Source organism: Homarus americanus, unplaced genomic scaffold (assembly GCF_018991925.1).
Source record: "Homarus americanus isolate GMGI-L3 unplaced genomic scaffold, GMGI_Hamer_2.0 scaffold24260, whole genome shotgun sequence".
Taxonomy (NCBI): domain Eukaryota; kingdom Metazoa; phylum Arthropoda; class Malacostraca; order Decapoda; family Nephropidae; genus Homarus; species Homarus americanus.
The window spans coordinates 1,032,031-1,057,109 of NW_024721079.1; the positions used below are offsets into that span (position 1 = coordinate 1,032,031).

Sequence of the window (25,079 nt, forward strand, 5' to 3'; positions counted from 1 at the left end):
ACACATCAATTACCTTAAGTCAGACGGTATTGTAACATTCAGCCCGGTTACGTCATGATATTTTGAAGATATTTTGTGTTTTTGTCCATCTGGTATAGACGTATTGACGCGTTCATGAGAAGTCTGAACAGTTTGTTTCAATCTATAAACTTCATTGTTTAGGAAGAAAATATAGTTGCGCTTCTTGGCTGGCTATTCACATAACTAGAAGTCAGTGTTTGTTATACTGTACCTTAGTTTTACAGAATACCCTTAAATATAGGTTATCATATGTTTTTTATTCTTATCGCCACATTAATATCAAGAGATGTTATATACGTTTTTTTTAAGAGTCTATAAAATTGTGGACCCCGAGTGTCCTGTTCCCGAAAAAGTTGTATCGGATATAAGGTAAAAAACTTTAATGCCTCGTAAGAATAAAAACCAATAGCATGCTGCTGTTGGAAGGTGATTTTATAATACTTGAGAAAATAATCTTGTATAAACACGTTTAGAGATTTATATAAATTTTGTGTTCTTTTTTCCGATCCTCAAATGTTCAGGAAACTTTAATTTACATTAACACTGTCAAAAGTAGTAATTTTATACAAGACCAGGTATTATGTCGCCGCGTGTACAGTATTCTCCCCTATAGCCTGATTAATTTTACTAAAAAATATACTCATTAAGTTTTTGAATTGCTGAATAAATATTGTGCAATTTTTGTATATGCTAAAACTCATGCTATTTTCATTTTAAATTTGCCTAAGAAATGCTACTTCGATAATGCTAGAAGATTGATATGACTTGGCAACCTTACAATATTAGTACTCGTGTTGGGGCCTACAAGAAGTGGTTCAATATACTGTAGTATTGCATGTTGGGCGGGTTTTTTCTCCTCCCATCTGATTTTTGTATTTCAACACATATATGGTAAATATCGAGTGATTTTCCATCTACCAGGACGAGTGGTCATATAGAAACCATTAATGTAACTGAAGGCTCGTCAAATAAACTTATCACCTGCTGAGATTTTGCAGAGAAATATCAAGTCAAGGAACAGGGAAGACCAACACCCAAACAACCATCACGTTTACTTGTGACATGTAAACACTGCAGTCGGGACCACACAAGACATTTCTGTGTATCAAATTACTCAAACAAAAGTGGTTGGATGAGTTTCTTACATTAGAAAAAAAAACCTGCTGTAATTGACTGTTTTAGCGAGAGGAAAATCCACTTGATCCACCTAATAATTTAACAATATCATGGCATCAGCAGACATAGATAGTAGTACTGTACAAATTTACTGAGTATTATACCTTTTGCATCTGTATCCATTTTATCGTCTGTTTCCTTATATCATTGGTGTTTCTAACTGATTTTTTTTGTTTTATGAGGATTAGCCCACCCGGGCACAGGTCATTGACCCACGTCAGGGCCTGGGAGGCGAAAATGTTTAGTGTAATATAAATTCAGATAACCTCAGTACTACACGTCCAGCTTCACTATGAGAATGTTTCAATTTTATCACAGGTCCTCTTAGTCTCGTCGTGAAGAGAATATTCCCTCGAGGAAGTGATTACACGAAGTCATTGTCCGTGATTGGTGCCAGCGTCATGTTGGTTCACACAGAAAATCAATTGTCGAAATTTTATTACATAAACAATTCACAATAATTACAAATAAATGCTACTTCATTAAAAAAAGACAGAAATGTACATTGTTGACCTAACCCAACCTAATCTAACATAACCCAACCCAACTTAACCTAAACTGGTTCACAGTTTGCCCTCCCTGATACGGGTAACCATATCCCACAATCACCATGGCGACAGTGGTCAATAGTACTGTAATATGTGTATAGAGTTTCAGGTCCTTAACTGCTTCCGTTTTGGAGCTATGGCTGGAACACACGACACTCACAGACAGACAGACAGGTTCTTTTATTATCATAGATGACAGTTCCATTGGACTGTGGTCCTAATTTTACTTATACAATAATATAAACTAAACGTAATTCTCAATCAAATATGGTTATAAGGAGAGAGAAAAAATAAAAATATTTCCAGAGTACAATTCACTAAAAAATTGACACATGACAGTTCTGGGGTGTGAGGTGACTGGGGTGCAGGAGAAGGTTTTGTACTAATCATCCTTCATGGAGGAGAGTTCAAAGTTCAACACTGTGTGCCTTCAGTACATTGAAGCACTCTAAACAGTCAAATATAAGGATTAACTAACTTTTTATACGACCTATCTTACTGGAGTCCTCGAGGCACGATGCTGGAGAGCCTGTCGAGTACCACATTGATGATGCCGGTGGACATGACCGAAGACACACGACTACGGGTGTTGTTGGACATGTCATTAGCTACACCATTCCATACTACCTTGGACACTACGCTGGGCATAGAATTTGGAATCTTATTTGGAATGTGGTTCGAGTTTTCTGTAGTGAGGTCTCTCTCCACTCCGGTGGCTTCTGCCTTCACCTGTAAATCCATAAATGCATGTAGTCAAATTACATCAACTGCTTTAGTTAGTGTTAGTTATATAATTGTCAATATGTAATAATGTAACTCTCAAAGATGAAACATTCAAAGCGAAATTGTTCTTAATTACAAAAACACTAAACTTAAGAACTACAGAACAATTAGTGTCATATACTCATGATAATTTGTCTTTCAACATGATATAAAACAACAAAAAACACTCCTTAAATATTTTCCAAGTTGTGTTGGAAGAATTTTTTTGTTATCTCTCAATGACGAAGAAACAGGTTTACATATCAGTGGTAAATTACTTATTAGGCAATCCTAGTTTCATTATTTGTATCATGACTCAAGAAACTTACAAACACGATCACAAGAAGCAAATTGAAGCACAAGACTAAAATGCCCTTGAGCAAAACTAATGTTAATCCGGTTCACAACATCTCGCCCCAAAAATGAGATCAAGAATTTAAAACGCAAGGAATATTGGTTAAGATCTCCAACCATATGATGAAATATTAGTGCAATGGTAAAGGAGTTGAATTGACACAAGGCAGAAAGAACTGCCCCAATTATATACAGTAGTGAAAACAGTGAAGTAAAACTGTCATCCAGTCAATCAGCAATAAATTTTTAACAGCTGATAATGATTATATTTTCAGTATGCCGAACAGGTTAAGGCACAAGACAAGAGCTATAGGAAACTCACCTTATTTTGACCACGTTTACGGTAAGCCTTAATGTAGAAGTCGGCGAAGAGGATGAAGAACATAACAGAAGCGAAACCCACCCAGGTCATGAGTACTGGCGGCACCTCACACTCCACGAACGCCAGCTATAAACAGATAAGGGGTTAGTCTTAGTTAATACTGAAGGGATCTCTCTCTCTCTCTCTCTCCCACATCAGCCTGTCCTCTATGAACAAATACACTTCTAGACACCCAACCTTCTTCTAAACATAGACACCCAAACCACACATATTTTCTCTCTAGTATATCTCCGTGTACACAGATCAGTCTTGTTGGTAGTACAGTACATCCCTGGACTACACAGCCTGGCCCCCTTTAACTTACCTGTAAGGAGTGTAGGAACACGAGGGTGAACTGCACCATCTGGAGTGTGGTGAGGTACTTCTTCCACCAGAGGAACGGACGGACACGGGGACCCATGGCCGCCAGCAGGTAGTACGAGTACATCACCGTGTGTACGAAAGTGTTAAGGAACCCGAAAAATGTGTTGTGACCACCTGAAAGAAAAGACCAACATTGATACAGTAATTATACGTGTGTGTATCAAGGTTGCTCTCACCTGTTTCAACAACACACTCACCTGGATGATAGCGGACTCCATACCACGTACTGATAGGCATGAGGCCGTGGTGACTCACGTGCAGCAGTGATATGTGTTCATACTTCTTGTGTAGGACGAAGAACACCTGTCAATACAAATGACATCTTTAAGATCCTTCACCGAGTGTTCATATTAATTAACGTCAAGCCTTCCTTCCCTCTATATTAGTGAGACTTTTCCCAGATATATTTGAACGTTAATTTGAACATTTAAATTCAAGGTTTGTGCAAAAACAAAATACAATTCAGAAGTATGTATACTGTATATCCCCAACACAATATGTAAAGTTGATCAACATGTTTTTATAGCATCAAGGTTCTGGGTTCAACAAGATGCGCCAAAGAAAAACTGTGTTACTGACCGTGTCGATGAAGTCCACATACTTTGAGAAGTGATACCAATATGCACAGTGCATCATCTGTGGAGAATGTTTGAATGTTAGCCACAGGTAGAAGAGAGGAGATAAATCTATGCCTACAGAGTTGTCACAGAAGAATACAACATAGAACAATATGCAAAAAAAATGCTTGGATAGTTTGTCACTGATTAAGTATCAAATAAATATTATCAGTGAATTTTTATTCAGTCAGAAAGTGTTGGATAATTCGGTACTCTCAATATTTAGTTCCTGACTAAATAAAATGACTAGGGATATATTCACACTTATTACACTAGTTAATTGTGGAAGTACTCACCAGGTAATAGTTCATAAATGGTGAAGAAGTTTATCTGAAGTACCTCTTTAATATTTGTCTTTATTTTACACTCATTGGGATGGTTCACTGCACGTAGTACTCACCCTGATAGCCTGGGGATGGTCGGAATAGTCACACGGCTGGCAGATGAACGAGTAGTTACCGAACCATCCGCTCATCCCCGCCTGGAAAAGCAAAATTACACACTTAAAACATTTTATTAGTAGTATCTCTTAAGAGGACAACAGACACCTTTATGTGATCTAAATTTAGGAGTGGAAAACATCTTAACTGTTCACGTCAGAAGTAAAACAACTGATTTCTGCTATAAATGTCAATTGAATAATATACAGTAGCGTTATTTTTATTACCCTACTTTCTCTCCATGTGCATTTCTCGGTGAACAGATTTGTTTAAGTTAATTATACGTTGTTTAGTATTAAAAAAACAATTTGCGACAAAAAATTGCTAATATTAATTAATGAACAAGATTACTTTAATACACATCTGCAAAACAATTATATTTCATAGAAATTTCTCATTCAAGTTTCTGATAAAACACAGGAGCAAGAGAGAGACATTTATAAGCTGGTGTTTGTTACTACAGAACCAACAGTTAGCTTTAGTGTACATACTTCGGAAAATCTTTTATAGATGTAAGCTCCCAGAACTTATCATAGTAAGTTACCTCATAGAACATCCAGGCAGAGTACACGACCTGAAAGGCGTTGTAGGCCATCATTACACTCCTAAGTCCTGAGAAGGGTTTCCTGTTTTTCATATAGAGAGGACCCCACCAGGTGACGGCGACTATGTACAAGAGGCAGACGCCGAGGCAGGGAAAGGGGGAGTACATAAGGAGCCACGAGTCTTCACGAGGGTCGGGTGGCAGTTGGCGGGCAAGGGTCATCTGGCCGTAGAGGCCGCTTATCACCGTCAGTACCCCGGCCCGCCACCCATTCCACCTCAACTCCGACAATTCTTCTGTTGAACGTAAATATATCTACTAGAAGTCATTTATGTTTATCTTACCTCATAAAGCTGTTGTTTAGTCAAATCAGTCTTAGTAGTGTTCATGGCAGGTGTTCCAGCTTAGGTATATGATAGTTTTCAAGACAGATTCTGAGTTTTCTTACCCACTGTTTATCGCCACAGAAATACTGAACCTTTATACATACACAGTAAGAGCGTTTTTTTTTTAATATCACAATCATAACAAACACTGCTAAGCCTCCCCAAGTCCTCCCGTCTCTTCTATATTTACTGGTCTCCCGTAGGGTGTGAAGAGCCACTGTAAATACATCCACCAGCCTTTTACTCCCGCCGCTATATATTATCGTTACTGTGATCAAATGTCAATACAGTACCTTGAAATTTATGTCATGGCTTAAAATACCGAGTTAATAATCTGGATAAATACCCTGACTATTTACCGAATAAATTACCTGATAATGAGGTGTAATTACGCTTATAGCAAGTCATTTTACGCTTGACCACACACCCGAGATGCAGCTTAAGTCTAATTACTGTTCTCTGTTCCTTAACTGTCACAGAAGGGATATATATATTTTTTTAATGAAACTTAGTCTTCTTAATATTATCACTACTAGTTACAACAAAAACATAAACGAAAATTCATTCAATTATGGACACTTTTGACATTTTATTTTTCAGAAGCCAAAGCTCAAGCTGTAATTTCGTCGTTCAATAACTTTAAATTTACGTTATTCATGACGATAGAAACGTTATTATAGAGGCTGCTGTAAAGCCACTAATGAATCTCCCAGACTCATTGCGTTTTGTTCATCCCATCCGTCACAACTTACAAGGGAAGACATTGACACGTTCCCTCCTCTAAGCTGCAAAGAAACCTGGAAAGTTGTCAATTGCTATAACAAAAACGCTTAAAATCCTCAGAAAAACTGTGAACGTTTGGCCGCCATCTTAAGTGAAAAAAAAATTCTCCGCTCGAACTACTGATTTCATTAATGTGAAATTATATACAGTTCATATAATTAATAGAAATATGTAGTCATATTTAATCCCGGTATACAAGTATTTTATGGTTGGGCCTACATATACAGAAAGTCTTATTGTCCAAAACCAGTGAAGAGATCAACATGAGCTTTAAGGTCGACTTGAGGGTAAGAAATATATAATTTTTGTTTAGGTCACTTGACTGAGGCTGAATGTAAGAGAAAAACACATGACATGATAAGATCTTAGAACAATTGTAGAGTATGTCTGAATATAATCGTTATCCCCAGAACAGTGGCTGGACCAGGGAAGAATAAGAGAGTACAGATGAGTGTAGGTAGCACGTCACCGGACAGACAAAGTACCCACCAAAAAGACAGACCCAAACCTCTCAGAACACTTTCATAGTCCAGATCGCACAGCAGCAGAGAGGGAGAAGCACAAGAAACATTGACACTCCTGAAGCAGAGGAGAAAGAATCAAAGAACAAGGATCCGGGACGGCGTTTTGTGGGTGATACGCCAGGGGAAAGTGGCGGAGGCAAGTGCAACCAGGGAGAACAGTGTGTCAGTCCACAACCCCGACCCACACAGACTGCATGACTATATCTGTAATTGACCACAACTTGAATAATATTGTAAATAGAATAAATGAGTTGGTTGATAATATAAAACGTGAACCCGAGCCATTTCTTTGTAATGTCACACATCACCAACACGAGGGCACATCAAGCTCACCAAGTTATCATGCAGACCAAACACAAGGAAATACTTCTTCACGCGGGATGGTACTGTAGAACCGTGGAATCAAGAAGAGTACTGGGCTTCAAAATAACCCTAGGCAAAATTATCAAGAACAATAATTGATGACTCTACCCATACCACTGGCCACCTCTAGCGGTTGAGGGGTAGCAAATTTAATTAAACCTCCCTCATTATATCGTTTTCTCTCGCTAATCTATGCCACCAGTCAAACTTCGCTTGGGTAACTTCTGTAGATTTATTTATTTATTTTTTCTTCGCGTTAAGTGCTAGCTCGTGTGACGTTGAATTTATTGTTACATATTTTTAGTCACTTTTCACATCCCACACACCCTTATATTTACTGCCTAGCTTACATATGATTATTTCAACGGTTAGTAAAGATAAATATAATATTTGTTCTTACGTTTTTCATGAAGTCTGACATAAAATAAAAACAAATAAAGATATACATTATAACAAGTGTCATCACCATGGTCGCGTACGACTATTCTGAGACCTTATCAAACCAAGACATATTAGTGGTATGTTATGTGCTGCTGCGTCGTGTGTATGTGTTACTAAGGAGGTTGGAGTGCACCTTCCTAGCAGGAGAAACGACCGAGTGAGGTGTGGTGGCAGAGGCCAGTAGAAAGTGAGCGTAAGAGATGATAGAAAAACTTGTAGGGAGTTGGGTTGCAAACATGACCTCTCTATCGTCAAGTCCCAGTCCCTCACCACCACAAACATCTGCACTCACCTCACACACACACACACACACACACACAGTAATTATTAAACGAAATTTCTAATCTCTGCCTTATACACTAACTCTGATTCGACGTAATCCAATAATAACCTTTGACCACCGTGACGGGACCCGAGTTAGGAGGGGCGGCCTGAGCTCGCCTTCCCATACCTTCCTCATGTTTGTCGGAGCGAGGTGGCGGGGACTTGACATGGGTGTTGTGTGAGGGAGGCATCCTGAGGCAAGGCTTGCTCACTCCTGTACAGCTCCAGAACACTCCAAGGATTCTTCTTCTGTAATGAAAAAACACAACGTTAAATTAACATAATGATGAAGTATTTACCAGCGCTTTCGTGTAATTCACATCTTCAGGGGTGAGTACAGACTAAGGAGAAGTACAAAACAAGGTATATATATACAGAGGAGGGTGAGATCAGGTCCACAATGGTCAGGTAATGACCCTACTAATCTTTAAAAAGCACCGCAACGGTCGGTAGTCAGGTCAGAGGGTAAGTTGACCCGACCTTCTCACCTGGTTACAAATCTTAATTACAAAATTGTCCAGTTTGTACATACCATTACTCAAATTCATGTTGACTGCTTCGGTATGTTTAATGAGACTAGATTCTATAATGTTCCGACTGTCAATTGAATTACAAGGTAATATTGAGGAGGCATTATCCCAGTCAATGCAATGTTTATTATCCCTCAAATAAACGAACAGAGCATTGGATTCCTGGCCTGTCCTAACACTGTATTTATGTTGTTTAAGTCTAGTTACCTGTCTGGCCTAAGTAAAACATATTACATTCCTTGGAAGGAACTTTATAAATACAGCCACTTGTACTGTTGGGGGAGTTCTTGATTAACATTTGTTTAACAGTGCATGAGTTTTTAAATGCCACATTGACGTTGCAGGTTTTTAGTTGTGAAGGAATTTGAGAGGAATTTTTGTGAAATGGTAAATTTCTCTCAACATTACGACGTTATTTAATTAGACATTAGCAAAGCGTTTGACAGAGTACCGCATCAGAAGCTTCTGAGAAAAGTTAAGGCTCATGGTATCGATGGGAAAGTTTTAAATTGGCTAATAAATAAATAAATAAATAAATATATATATATATATATATATATATATATATATATATATATATATATATATATATATATATATATATATATATTATAATACAAGGAAAGAAGAAAACACGAAGTTCCCAAGCGCTTTCGTGTAATTCACATCTTCAGGGGTGAGTACAGACTTCGTGTTTTCTTCTTTCCTTGTGGTTATCAGCATATACCTAGATCACGCGCATCTACAGTGATTTACTTGCATATATATATATATATATATATTAACTGAATGGCAAGGACACATAAATATCAATATTATATCGAAGTTACTAGAACATTAAATTTACGTTACTAGACACTGACTCTTGGACATAAACATGAAATTAATACACTTCCCACCGTAAGTAACTCACCCTATGAATAGCTCTGACAATGACCCACGTGTGACCTAAGGGAGGCCCAGCAGGTGCTGCTGAACTATGTCTCCTGTGGGAGACTGCTAGCTGGAGACACGGTGCTGGGGAGGGAAGTCTTCCTCGACTAGTGACGAGTTGTGGAAGTCGTCTCAATGGAATCTGAATCAGGAATCTAATGACCCGTAGACGGGACTGCAGGGCCTTTATATGGAGGAGAACCAGTCGGCAAATTACCTCTGCCTCTTATCACTAAACTGGTTAGACCTGGACAGCTGTCTTTGCCCAGGTGCGTGGTCATGCCCGGGTGTGTCTAAGCTAGGTGTAGTTTCTTTAACACGGTCATATCGCAGGATTAACTCAAGTACTTAGTGGCCGGGGTCAGGCCTCCTGGGTCACTATAGGGTGGGTCAACTTGGTATATGGGTTACCCCGACTCTCACACCCTCCGTCACTACATCCTCACTTGCCCTATGACCTCCTCCTCCTACAGGTCCCCAGCCGTTACCAACACCTCTTCCCTCCCTGACCAGATATCCCTCCTCCTAGTGACAGGCCTGGCACGTGACATTATTAGGGACCTGCCACTCTTTGCCCTAAACATATGAAATGTACCGGGAACTTTCCCCCCACACGCTCATTATTCTGTCACTTTATGTAACTTGCTGACAAAACCTATGACCCTTCAGGCTTTTACGCCCTTAATGCACGAGTCATAAAGGCAAGCATGAACTTAGCATGCTTCCCTGTTGGGCGCTGTAAACGCTTCTGCGCTTCACCTTGCACAGGATGTAAGGGGGTGCCCAATAAACTAGCCCCCACTGGGGCAATCTAAAAAAAATCTGTGGGTTACCAGGAGGGCATTTACTTACTGTTATACGTGTTGTAATTCTCTGGGCTGTAAGCTGTGGTCTGATAAACAATCATTACACTTGGTTCAGTACTATAGTTGTTTATTTTATTGATCTAATCTCCTATGTTCCTACGACGGCGGCCAACATTCGATCTTTTTTAAACTTTCCCAACGGCCTAAGATTTATTTATTTAATTTTTTTGGGCTTAACATCATATTAAGGTGAAGGTTAACAGCTTAAACCTTTTACCTTTGTTGCGAGATATATTACAGGTAGTAGGGTTTTCCTCTACTTAGTGACCATCATACTGTGACCATAAAGATCTACTCTAAACTGTATTGGCATTTCATGATTACAACACCTGCACTTGACCCCATGAGGCCGTGTCTCCTGACACCCGAGCCTTAACGAGACAATCTTATGAGAAAGTTTGAGTCTTATTACGGCCAGTCTTCCTCTGAGATTCTCACAACAACAAGTTCCTCCTGAAGAGGCGGTGGTGGGGTGGTGGTAGTAACTTAATAAAGCAGGTTTGCATGCTACTGTGCAGTAACTTTTTGTTTTTAAGCTGAAAAAAAAAACGTTTAAAGAAATTCAATATCCAACTTACCTGAAAAAGTAGTTGGCACTTTTGATTAAGTACGATACAGGTCGTGTTTTTGCTCCTCCCTCCCCCCTCACGTTAGTGGGTTCTATCAAGGTAGGTAGATACCAGGTCGCCTCACGCAGGCCCATAGGAATTCACTAATTGGTAACTCTACTCTCGAGATCGTTAAGCCACGCCCCTTTTGCCACTTCATGAGTTTGTAATATTGTGGTACAGTATTATTTATTATCTGCTACTGTTTGATGTAACTAAGTGGGCGGAGCTTAATAAGTGATGTCATCGCTAGCCAATCAGCGACGTTGGATGGAATCCGGCGGTTGCAAGCGTCGCAAGTAAAATATTTATATTTATTTTATATATTTAATCAGTGGCCCCAATTAAAATAAAACAAAAAAATCTCCATTCCATACATTTATTGTACAACTTTTAATACCACCATAAGCCTTCAAAAATACGTAAATAAAAATGTCATTTTTATTTTCATTAGCGTAGATCCTATGGGAGTGGGCTACCTGGTATCTACCTATCTTGGGTTCTATAGCTCGTTCAGGAGAGTCTTAGCCTGAGGGAGCCAGGGGGTGTTGACCCTTCCTCCAGGTGCGTCCAGACACAAACCTTTACCTCTCAACCTTAACCTTTTACAGTTATATAAAGCCCTTGAAATTCCTTACGCAAAAGAAAAAAATGTTACCCTGAGACTGACAGCTTCTGAACTCTGTGAAAACTTTATTCACAGTAGAAGGATCAAGGAATAGTCTTAATTTGGCATTTTTTCGCTTGCTGGTGTTAGGCTACAATAGAGTGACACCCTACAATGAGCCTCTTCAACAATACCATATACTTCCATCGTTGCCTTACAAGTCATTCATTCAAAAACCAAAATCTGACGCTATGGAAATGGTCTATATGATTCGCCAGACATGTTTTGAAGGTGTGGGTATGTAATCTGCGTATGAAAACCCTCGCTAGATAGATCCAGAACAGTACATTCCACTCACAGTTTGCTTTAAGTAATATGTAATAGGAATAACCAAAATACAAATTGTATTACATGTTCTCAGTATAAGGTTATAAATAAAGGGAATGTAACTTCTGTCAAACACCAGATACAGTCCACCACGACCATGAATGACGAACGCTATCGTCAAACGTAAATATACAAAATCATAATTGCCAACAAAACACAAACTCAAGTAAAGTTCTCAGAAAGTCATACCAACACAAAAACTTAATGCAAATCAATAATAAAAACGCTGATGTTATAAGGTTTTAATAGATGAATTAGTAGTATCTATAACATGCATATTTATAGCCAGACAGCCAGCCAGTCACAGCTAACAGTTGACCAGGACAAGAACACTCCTCGACAAAAAATAGAAAACACTTTCACATCTCTACTGCCGTAACCTGTTCAAACAGAGCGTTTTAATGAGGGGCCGACTCGACCCACGATGCCACCCTTTCAGTTATAGCAATGATGAACCCGCCTCAACCAGACCCCACTAAAACTCAAGAATATAAACACTGCTCAGTATATAAACGTCGATAACCTTAAGATTTTACAACTTTTTTCCCGAATTCTTTGATATGATTCGACCTCCATCAAACGTAACCTCTAAATATGCTGAATCAGGTTAAGAGTGTTAAGGCGCTGATATCTTCATCATCATAGAGCAAGTTGACGCTGTGCGTCTCTTAGTTGATGTCCCTCACAAATTCTTTCTTGCCAGGTTACTCTTCTGCCCAGTGATCTCGTTCCACCTTGTAATCATGAATAAATCCTAACTAGATGATCATCATCTGTTCTGCTTACATGACTAAACCACCTTAGATGGCTTACTCTTAATTTCTGAGCGAATGTCAATATTTCTATCTATTTATATAATCTTCCTCCGCCCATCAACCCATTCCTCAAGTGATTCCACCTACACAGTATTTATTTTAAACCATTTCACATACGTTTCAGCCCAGGTTACATTCATATCCCCACCGATGGTACACGACAAAACCCGACACACGAAGATCTCTCTAAGTTAAAATAATCGATGACTTATGTATTTACTAATCTAAAACACCGAGACACATTAGTTGTAGAGATGCAGTAATACCTCATAAACATCATCGGTATGTTATTTATTTCAGAGCTTCCATTGTTCACAGTTCACAGACGTCTTTCACTGGGTGTAATGTTGTCGGCCGCGTCACATCATCATTATTAGAATTGCAGTGATCGTCTCCTCTCTTATAGATAACTAAATGAACAGGAAAGTAGTTTATAACAATGGATGATAGCTGCATATATATGTATTGCAGAAGCTTATACGATAACAGAGTGTGTGTGTGTTACAATCACAATCGTTTAAACAATTCTTACTGCCAAAACAATACAATCATTATAAATATCCTTCAACTGGGAGATGGTAAATGGATTGTTGACCTCACCACCACCACCCCTATCACCATAAACGCCACTCCCATAACCCTCCCAACCGCTACCCACCACCACTCCCACCACCACCTTCGGAAAATTTTTACGTTAGTGCATGACCAGAGTGAGTAGCAAAATTCTTATTTGTTTTTACCTCTGCGATTATATGTGCTATGTAAACAATGGCCACATCAATATTTAACAGCACCAATAGCTCTGTTGTCGACACTGTTACTGACATATTTAATGGCTAATTCACTGACAAGGAATAGTTGATTCATCACCTGGGAAGCGTTGTACAGATGACTTGGTTTTTCTCAAGAATTTAACCAAGATATTTTCCTCGAATAAATCTTTAGGAACTGTTAACGTCTTGCTTATAAAGATGAGATAACTAACCACAGTATTTGTTTTGTTTTTCATCATATTCTTATTGTTGAGGAGAAACTGTGCTTGTTTGTGTCTACATTGTAAATAATCATCGGAAGCCAAGCGTGAAGCCTCAACCATGCAGTGACTCTCTCCAGTAGAGTCACTGTGACATTGTGTGGAATGTTGGTAAAGGATGCGGTAATTTACATCCCATTGTCGTCCACATCAATTACCGAGACACAACACAGTAGAAAATAAAAGGGTGGTACGAAAACGGTACTTACGCTACGCTATATTAGGTACCTCAAGGGGGAAAAATGCTAAATCATGACATAGCGTTTACACGACCTGGGCACTTCTAACCATCTGAACCACTGCCACAACAGACTGTACCTCACACACACACAAAACACAGCATACAGCTTTTGATTTTTGTATTTTACCTTCACCATAAATTATTATTATTATTATTATTATAATCACGTCAGAACTCCTAAAATGACAGCAGCTAAGTACACCCTCGCCCTGATAATGTAACCAGTATTTACATAGCGTCATGCCACTTGCTCACACTCCGCCCACCCGTGCCATCACCACTCACACATACCCACACTTCACCACTCATAATGTATCCACTCTCGGTGACACACTCCACACATACACCCACACCACATCTTTCTACAAGCTATACATCTACAAAAAAAGCTAGACCTGTGTATCCACGCCACACCATCCTAGAAACACTCACGCCATACCATTAATAGATAACCACGTCACGAAATCTTAGGTATAACCACGATATACACACCCAGGGGTACCTACTCACCATCACTCGTGAACTTTCGCTTTCACCACCAAGGAAATTATTTACTTTCGCTTCTAAAAATAAATGTTGATCACAAGTCTCCTAACATGAGGTGATGATATTTCCCATACAAGCCACGACCACCACACTGAAAGATTCTAGTCACTGTATCTCTTGACCCAGTGAGTGATGCAAGCAACTGTATTTACCCAACTCAGTGATGCAAGCGCTCCAGTATATGATAAACTACACGCGGTCTGTATGGCTGCGGTGGCCCAGTGTATACAGCGATCACCTCTGACTTAAGGAGGATGGGTAGTATGAGAGCGGAGGCCACCCTGTATGGATGGCTTGTTATGGCGTTATGAATTGACTGTAACTACCACTTAGGACTAAGGAACTCACTCCAAATATTCACAATCAACATGAACAAGATTATAAAGCACTACACACTAACTACACTGACACTTCGGCACTACTCACTAACGGGTGGAAACTGTCTGGCGATATACGAGGAAACACTTAACAGTATAATAACTCAAAACGTGAAACATGTTAGCCCTTGGTGGAAGCTTTGAAATCGCTCAGGTCACAATTATGTTAAGAGGCACACAAGAGCTTTACAGAGGCAGTGATGACTCCGCCACACAACACTAGAGGTCGTGCTGCCGACTTTCTCTGTAGATAGCTGATAAAGGTATCCTTAGTTTCATACAAAGAAGGAATGAACACTGTATATATTACACACTAGTATTAACACTGACCGTTGGCAATATCCCCAGCCAATAATGACTGTTTAATTAGGGAGTCTCTAAATCCACTGTCACTGAAGGGGTCGCCGATGTAAGTCCACTCATGGGAATACTGAGCCAACACGTCCAGGCTGGCGGGGGAATCCAGCCAACAGCCTGGGCCAGCTGACGAGAAAGGTGGGGCGGGTCTGGAGAGAGAGACACTAGCGCCCTCGCTTGGCTGATTCCCAACTTAGGACGCGGCTCACCGTTCACTTGACAACTGTTCTGATATAGCTGCTTTTCTCTAATGGGTTACCTTATTTAAATGATTAATAAACGTGCAGGCTTGACAATATGATGTCGATGGGTGACTTATCGAGGATGGCTGACAGAAAACAATGGGGGTACCTGACATAAACCATGTGACAGATCCACATTTGTTTCCATACCCTCAACATATACTCAAGATCAGATTGCATATCCACAAAAGGTGACAAACCCCACAGTAGATGACATGCTTACAGCAAGTGATATACTATACCCACGCCAGGTAACAAATCCGTATTTAAAAACTATATTCCTTCCTGTTTCCTCTCATTAAAAACAAAAGAGCATCTTAAATAAATCTAGTTCGTGGATTTGTGTTACGTATGTGATATTTACACAATAATCGTCAATTTCCCGCCCATATACCAGCTGATGAGTAGGAGTACTTAATATTGGAAGAACAAATACTGACAATGTATACAGCCTTAACAACATCAACCTAGAGAAGTCGACTTGTGAAAGAGACCTAGGAGTACTTGTAAGCCCGGACCTACGGCCTAGAAAACAGTGCGTTTATGTTCGAAATAAGGCAAACAGAGTATTGGGTTTTATATCTAGAAGTTTAAGTAATAAGAGTGCAGAGGTCTTATTGCAACTATATCTTGCGCTAGTCAGACCGCACCTCGATTATGCGGTTCAGTTCTGGTGCCCTTATTATAGAATGGATATCACTTCACTAGAGTCGGTGCAGCGAAGAATGACGAAAATGATTCCGGGACTTAGAAACTTTCCATATCAGGATAGGTTAAAGAAACTTAACTTGCATTCCCTAGAAAGACGAAGAGTGCGGGGAGATATGATAGAAGTATTTAAGTGGGTGAAAGGAATCAATAAAGGGGATATAGATAAAGTTCTTATAATATCCGGGCAGGATAGGACTCGGAGCAACGGATTTAAGTTGGATAAGTTTAGGTTTAGGAGGGAGATAGGAAGAAACTGGTTCACAAATAGGGTGGTGGACGAGTGGAACAAGCTTAGCAACTTTGTAGTAAGTGCTGGAACTCTGGAGAGTTTCAAAAGGAGGCTAGATAGATTCATGGATAATAGAGAGTGGTAGAACTCTCGACAGGAGCTGCCATGCACAGGTCAACCGGCCTATTGCAGACTCCTTATTTTCTTATGTTCTTATGAGTGCTGGCCATCTCCTCATATCTGGAGGTTCGACGCCTTATGCCCGGTCAAACCTATTGTCACGTATTTTCATTTACTAGCAAGTATAACAGAATAAATTATATCACCACGAGAAAACTGATTAATAAAACCTTAGGGTTTACATTTCATCATCTCTAACACACAGACCGACACACACACACCTAGGGGATCTTATACGTGGTGAGTTATCTCAGGACACCACCTCCAGTACCACCAGTCGACAACACATGGAGACTGAAATAACACTAACCTGTCTTTATACGATTAGTGGCTTTTATATTGTTACCACCAATAGTTACTTGGAGAAATTGTCACATTTTTTCAACAGGTTTTTAGATAATCGCCAAACTCTTTTTTATAACTATTATATTATTTGACTTGTTTGAGATTTTTTCATTAATTAATAAACAATTTAATTCTTTTTATACAAGTGTTCGTTTCTCCTGTTGTCAACATAATTTTATAAATAAGACTAATCCTTATTTTTTTTTTAGATAATTATATGTCATGCCGGAGGAAGGGAGGGAGGGAGGGAGGGAGGGAGATAAAGTTGTTTTCCTGTTCTTCTTGGAAGCAATCTTTCACCATTCCCCTGATTCTGTCATTAATTTTTTTATAATTTTTTTTTAAGGATTTTCAAGGATGAAATGGCAGGCAACCCAAACACGCAAAATTTCAAGCTGCTGTTACGGTCATTTTTCTATCAACTATGATGAAAGTTGGCTAAATACACTTTGCAAATAAACCCCAAACAATCACTTCCAAAATAAGTAAGATTTAGACATTTTTTTATCGTACTGGTCAAATATGAAAGAAATAGGTCATTTTGTAAACATTTTGGTCCCTTGTTCTCGAGTACTTCAACCACGTCACATTACCTTTTTATCATTATTCAATTTTGTTCCCAGAGTAAACCAGTTCAACTTGTCAACCGCACCAAGAGCTCCCATACCTGTATCAATTACTGCCTTGAAACTTTCTTTCCAAGACCTGTTTCGTGACCATTGAGCCACTCTCTCCTTGTTTCAACCCTTACACTTCCCTCAGCCTGGATTCCTCATCTGGTTTACTAACATTTCCTCCAGCTTTACTCTCTCCCTTCGTTCCCTCTCTAATATCTTGACGCTCAGAAGCATAGAAAACAAAATAAAAAATATCTATGACTGCCTATGATATATGCGGTAATATCAGTTATTCTATTTATCAACTGAAACATTATATAATCGCTTAATATTTTAATTCCATAATACCAAATGTAAACTTGTAGGTACTAGTTATAAACAGTAGTGTCTTTATAGTGACCTCAATTAACCCTGTAACTAGAAATTGAATTATAATGTTCCAATTTCCCTCAAAACAGGTTCATATCACCACCACAACAACCTCCACCACAACCCCACCACTAACGACTATTTCCACCGAGTTTGACTGACCCCAGAAATAACTTGTCAGAACAATTTAACTTACTCACACACACACACACACACATGCTAATAACAATGGCGTGGTTGGTATAAATGGGACAAGGAGCTGTTGATCACTCCTGGTATATGTCAAGGATATATGTACAGGTATAAGTCTTCTGTATACACACTACTGTACTGCACACTCACTGAGACCCACCTTGTTGTCCCAGATTTACTGTTGACTGACACACTGGTGGAATTTCTTCGCCTCGATCCACTTAGGAGAAGAGGGAAAAATAAAAATAATTTACCCCTAAAAAATAAATAAACAAATAAATAAATAAATACATACACACAGACAAACATACATACATGCTACATATACATACATAAATACATACATACATACAACCAACCTTGAAGACAGAAAGCGCTGTATATAATATCCCATGGCTGACTCTCAAGGCTTGGACAAACGAACCTTTAGATGAGAATTATTATTATTTTTTTATATACCACTTTGAAAAAAAAAAACTGAACCTACTCGTGTCGACGTTTTGTTTTCACAGGTAAACTCAGCACCTCGTAATGGCTGTCACAACACTTTCACCCTGAGTCACCACACTTGTTACAAGGTGAAGAATCACACACCCCTTACACATCTCCCCCTAAGTTGTGTTGTCTATTGACTTAGAACATTTATTAATAGGTAAAAAGGTACAGACGAGAGGGCATGTAATTATGACTCCAATACTAATGATGTGATAATGAGGAAATGGAAATAAAGAAGAAGTCAGTCGTAGGATAATGAACAAGAGGAGAAAAGAAAAAAATAAGAAAGAAGATCAAGAAGCAGATGAAACAAGGAGGAATTAATGAATAAAGGAGGGAAAAATAGGAAAAAAATGGAAAGAAAAATACGGAAAATAAAATGAAAAATATTAAGAAGTGAAAAAATGAAGAACGAAAAACACCAAAATTAAGAAAAAAATGAAGACGAATAAGAAGAAAGGAGAAGAAAGAAACAAGAAAGACAATTTGCGAAAAAATTGGGAAAAGAAGGAAAAACAAAAGAGAGGATAAGTTATGAACAATGTATAAAAAAACGTGACTATAGAGAAACATTATACTTAAATAGGACAAAATAAGAGTCTAATTCCGTGTGGGCTCGACCAATAGTCCCTTAGAATACCTGTGGTTGATCCCTGAAGCTGACCACAACTCTTACTATGAATAATGATGTATTACTGATATCCTCTCTCTCTCCCATACGATTTTATTTGAAGCGGGGTGGGGTGGGGTGGGGTGGGGTGGGGTGGGGTGGGGTGGGGTGGGGTGGGGTGGGTGGGGAGGCGAGGCAGGGGGGTGAGGCGAGGCAGGCCGTCAACAAAACCCTATGAAAAGGAGTTATCCGGGTTTTTCATAATTTCTTGTGGAGTTACCGCAGTTTTTATTTTTGTACATTATTTTCTCTCGCCTGTACCCAATACTCCTCCTCCTGACCTCAATCCACATCGATTATAACCTTTTACGTTTACTCCCCCGTGTATATTCAGGTATATTTTCTTATAATCTTATATATATAATATACTTCCAACACACTTCCCTCAGCCTTCATAGGGTAATGACGTGTGTACTCGGCGCTGCCCGCTAACGCGGCCGTGGTCTCTTGACCATGGAAACAGCTGCCAGCCCGGTCTGTAGGGCCCGGCCCTCCCCTGCCCCATCTCCTCCTTCCCATCTGGATTTATCAACATCCTCACACCAACAGTACAGTGAATCGTCAATCAGTGAATTAGCCATTAAATATGTCAGTAACAGTGTCGACAACAGAGCTATTGGTGCTGTTAAATATTGATGTGGCCATTGTTTACATAGCACATATAATCGCAGAGGTAAAAACAAATAAGAATTTTGCTACTCACTCTGGTCATGCACTAACGTAAAAATTTTCCGAAGGTGGTGGTGGGAGTGGTGGTGGGTAGCGGTTGGGAGGGTTATGGGAGTGGCGTTAATGGTGATAATAGAGAGGTGGTGGTGGGTAGGAATGGTTGGGGTAGTTATGGGAGTGGCGTTAATGGTGATAGGGGTGGTGGTGGTGAGGTCAACAATCCATTTTCCATCTCCCAGTTGAAGGATATTTATAATTATTGTATTGTTTTGGCAGTAAGAATTGTTGAAACGATTGTGATTGTAACACACACACTGTTATCGTATAAGCTTCTGCAATACATATATATGCAGCTATCATCCATTGTTATAAACTACTTTCCTGTTCATTTAGTTATCTATAAGAGAGAAGGAGACGATCACTGCAATTCTAATAATGATGATGTGACGCGGCCGACAACATTACACCCAGTGAAAGACGTCTGTAAACTGTGAACAATGGAAGCTCTGAAATAAATAACATACCGATGATGTTTATGAGGTATTACTGCATCTCTACAACTAATGTGTCTCGGTGTTTTAGATTAGTAAATACACAAGTCATCGATAATTTTAACTTAGAGAGATCTTCGTGTGTCGGGTTTTGTCGTGTACCATCGGTGGGGATATGAATGTAACCTGGGCTGAAACGTATGTGAAATGGTTTAAAATAAATACTGTGTAGGTGGAATCACTTGAGGAATGGGTTGATGGGCGGAGGAAGATTATATAAATAGATAGAAATATTGACATTCGCTCAGAAATTAAGAGTAAGCCATCTAAGGTGGTTTAGTCATGTAAGCAGAACAGATGATGATCATCTAGTTAGGATTTATTCATGATTACAAGGTGGAACGAGAACACTGGGCAGAAGAGTAACCTGGCAAGAAAGAATTTGTGAGGGACATCAACTAAGAGACGCACAGCGTCAACTTGCTCTATGATGATGAAGATATCAGCGCCTTGACACTCTTAACCTGATTCAGCATATTTAGAGGTTACGTTTGATGGAATTTGAATCATATCAAAGAATTCGGGAAAAACGTTGTAAAATCTTAAGGTTATCGACGTTTATATACTGAGCAGTGTTTATATTCTTGAGTTTTAGTGGGGTCTGGTTGAGGCGGGTTCATCATTGCTATAACTGGAAGGGTGGCATCGTGGTTCGAGTCGGCCCCTCATTAAAACGCTCCGTTTGAACAGGTTACGGCAGAGATAAGAACATAAGAATGGAGGTAACTGCAGCGGGCCTATTGGCCCATACTGGGCAGTCCCGTTTACACCCAACCCCTATTGATCATATAAGCATCCAACCTATGTTTGAAGCTATTCAGCGTATTCGAGTTAATGATGATATTTGGTAACTTGTTCCATTCATCCACTACTCTGATTCCAAACCAATGTTTGTCTAATTTAAAACCGTTGTTACGAGTTCGCTCCGGGTTGGATAGTTTGAGTGCAAATTAACGTGGTTCCTAATGCCCGGGATTAGTCTTGTCATTGTCCTCTGAATTCTTTCTAGGGATTCTATATCCATTTTGTAATACGGTGACCAGAATTCAACTGCGTAATCCAAGTGAGGTCTCACAAGCTCAAGATATAGTTTTAGGATAACCTCGCTTGTCTTGTAACTTTCTGTAGACTTGAGTGACTTCATACCTGCAGTTCCCTATAATCACCTGCATGACCCCCCCCCCCTCACGTCTTATAAGTGGGTCCTTGAGATCTAATTGTTTTTGTCATGCTCTTTTTGCTTGGTGGCGATATGTTGGTCTTATATCTAGATCAGGGGTCACCAAACTACGGCCCGCGGGCCGGATCCCAAGTCCTTCCCCGGCTCGTGGTAGCTCCGCCTACGCTCTGACGTTACCAGAGCTTTCGTTCTGGCTTGCAAGTATTGAACAGAATGATTATGCGGCCCGCGCTCGTCATTCTTTCAGTTATCCGGCCCACTGTGAAAAAAGTTTGGTGACCCCTGATCTAGATGATTGAGTACTTAAAAGTCTTCAGCGTGTTTAGTTGTACTCACCCTAGATGTCGCTAGTACCCAACCCAGTACAATTTACACTTCACCAGTACACACAGATCACACTTCACCAGTACACACAGATCACACTTCACCAGTACACACAGATCACACTTCACCAGTACACACAGATCACACTTCACCAGTACACACAGATCACACTTCACCAGTACACAGTTCACAGTTCTTACTACCAAACATTTACTTTGTCTTCACTTAACTGGTAATGTTATCATGGTCGTTGTTTCTCCAATATATAAACAAAAGTCTTGGACCCCTTGAGTACGATATCTTAACCCCTAGAGTACAATCGTCCTCTAAAGGTTAAGTGCGCTGTTACGTTATATATTAGACACCAATAAGAGAGCTGCATTTTTCTGGTTAAACTATACAGACAAGTGCATTCCAAAGGCTATATTTTCATTTTCCCGGTTACATACACTTTCCCGGTTATATTCATTTTATTTCAAGACAAACACTGAACTAGAGCTATTCCCCATATACAGAACATACCATCCTACCCCCCCCCCCACCCTCTCCCGCGGAACAAAAACTACAACAAAAACACCTGTTTTGTTTTTGACAAGGACAACACGCACAACGTAATTTTTTGTCGGGTTACAATTTTACTACCCCCCCGATCCAAGCGTTACGTATCGGCTACCATTACGTTTTTACTTTGTTTTTGTTTGGTTTCTTTCTGTAAACCTTATAATGTGTTTTTTTATTCAGGAGTTTATCAAGCGTTGATTTAATCCCTTGTGGTTAAGATTCACCCAAGCAAAAGCGTTCAGTATACTGTATTTTACACTGCCAAGGTAACAATGGAAGCACCCGTGTGTGTGTGTGTGTGTGTGTGTGTGTGTGTGTAATCTTCACTACCTTCTGTCTAAACTGAGGCTGTAATCTTCACTACCTCATATCTTATTAAATTAGAAAAGCAAGCTTAACTACATTCTCTCCTTCAAGCCTAATAAGTGAGTTTCTTCTCCAAAATCAGAAGACTTTTCTCCAATATTTTTCCCCATCTGATAAAAATTTAAAACTACCCTTGGAAAACGTTTTACCCCTTGAGAAAGTTGTCGCCGGCCATTGGGAGAACATCCCGTTGGTTAACGATCTCAAAGATGAACGGCTTGGAAAAATAAAGAGATGAGCTGACGGCAGCACTTATGAATGAAGGGGTTACGCTGGCGTAGGAGCCGCCCTTCCCCTGGGTGGTCTACTGCGTGGGTCTTTTGCCTATTGTTCACTACAGTGTAAGTGTAGTTCAAACGATCCGCACTATGGGTCTCCGGAGAACGACGACCTGGCCTCCGTGGAAGAGGACGACGACGTATAAGAGGAAGACGACGAGGACGACGACCTGGCCTCCGTGGAAGAGGACGACGACGTATAAGAGGAAGACGACGAGGACGACGACCTGGCCTCCGTGGAAGGAGGAGGATCACGTATAATAGGGCCTCGAAAAGATACCTCCATTGTCAATATTTGTAAGAACAAGGGAGACTGGTCAGACTGTGGCAACTACCGCGGGATCTCGCTGCTGTCCGTAGCTGGCAAAATTATCGCCCGAGTCCTCCTAAACAGACTTCTTCCTGAGGTGGAAAACTTCCTCCCAGAATCTCAATGTGGCTTTAGACCATCACGTGGCACCACTGACATGATCTTTGCTACCCTTCAAATACAGGAAAAGTGCAGAGAATAGCCTTGTGACCTGTACATGGCTTTCATCAACCTAACCAAGGACTTCGACTCAAGTCAACAGCCGTTTTGGCTGCCCACCAAAATTCATCGCCATTGTGAAGCAACTCCACAATGGCATGAACGGCAGTGTCCTACACAATGGCACCCAGTCTGAGTTCTTCCCCATCCAAACGGGGGTTAATCAAGGGTGTGTACTGGTACCAGATCTCTTTTTTCATTTTCTTGGCTGCCTTCCTTACCCATGCCAGCGCCAATCTAGCCGGCTGGGTGGACATCGAGTACCGGACGAAGGGTCTTTTCAAAATAAGACGAGTCCAGGCAGGAACAGAGGTGTCGGCAGCTTCCATTACTGAGCTTCAGTATGCAGGCGACCTCACCCTCGTCTTCACACTGAACGCGACCTACAGGAGATCCTGAACACCTACGCAGATGCATATGCACACTTCGGCCTTGAGGTGAATGCACGTAACAATCAGATTCTCTTTCAGCCTGCCCCTGGTTCAGACACACCTCCACCATCCAGCCAGCTTAACGGTGCCACTCTCTCTAATGTTACCCACTTTCGGTATCTCGGCTCCCACCTGTCCACCACCACCGACATCGATGTAGAGATTCAGCATCAGATCAGATGCGCATCTCGAGCCTTTGGCAGACTCCTTACCCGTGTCTTCAGTTGTAGGGACCTGAAAATATCTACAAAGTTACTCGTATATCGAGCAGTGGTCCTCCCCACCCTGCTATATGGCAGCGAGATATGGGTCACATACAGGAGGCACCTCAAGGCACTTGAAAACTTTCACCAACGTTGTCTACGTTGCATCCTCCGGGTTCGCTGGGAAGACAAGAGAACAAATGCTAGTATTCTTGCTGACACCAACTGTAGAAGCATCGAGGCTACCATTATCCATGAAGAATTACGCGCATGGACGACAGTAGACTGCCAAAGCAGCTACTTTACAGTCACCTAACGAACAGTAAATGTAACGCTGGCGGGCAACTGAAAAGGTATAAGGATAGTCTTAAGACAAACCTGAAAAGTGCCAAATCGACCCCCTCACCTGGTAGACGATTACTCCACACCGTAACACTTAGAGGATCACCACACAAGAAGGTGTCAATACTTTCGAGTTATCCCGACTGCATAACGAGGCAGACCAGCACCAACGCCGGAAAGACTTCGCCGCCGCCCCTCCCGCACTAGATGTAGCCCCCCCACATGTGCAACATCTGTGATCGATCCTGCCGGTCCCGTATCGGCCTC

The 25,079-nt window shown here is 40.4% G+C and overlaps 1 protein-coding gene across 1 annotated transcript in view; it reads right to left on the bottom strand.

Moving 5' to 3' along the window:
* LOC121861330 overlaps positions 1-15,477 on the bottom strand; it is a 37,641-nt gene extending 22,164 nt beyond the window's left edge. Inside the window, exons 1-9 of the mRNA XM_042358977.1 lie at positions 15,302-15,477; positions 8,096-8,277; positions 5,208-5,503; positions 4,624-4,704; positions 4,186-4,242; positions 3,804-3,909; positions 3,548-3,720; positions 3,184-3,309; positions 2,242-2,474 (exon numbers count right to left, since the gene is read on the bottom strand). Of these exons, the coding sequence (XP_042214911.1) occupies positions 2,242-2,474; positions 3,184-3,309; positions 3,548-3,720; positions 3,804-3,909; positions 4,186-4,242; positions 4,624-4,704; positions 5,208-5,503; positions 8,096-8,219 (1,196 nt within the window). The 5' untranslated portion in view covers positions 8,220-8,277; positions 15,302-15,477. The remainder of the gene's footprint in view (positions 1-2,241; positions 2,475-3,183; positions 3,310-3,547; positions 3,721-3,803; positions 3,910-4,185; positions 4,243-4,623; positions 4,705-5,207; positions 5,504-8,095; positions 8,278-15,301) is intronic.
* Between the last annotated feature and the right edge of the window lie 9,602 nt (positions 15,478-25,079).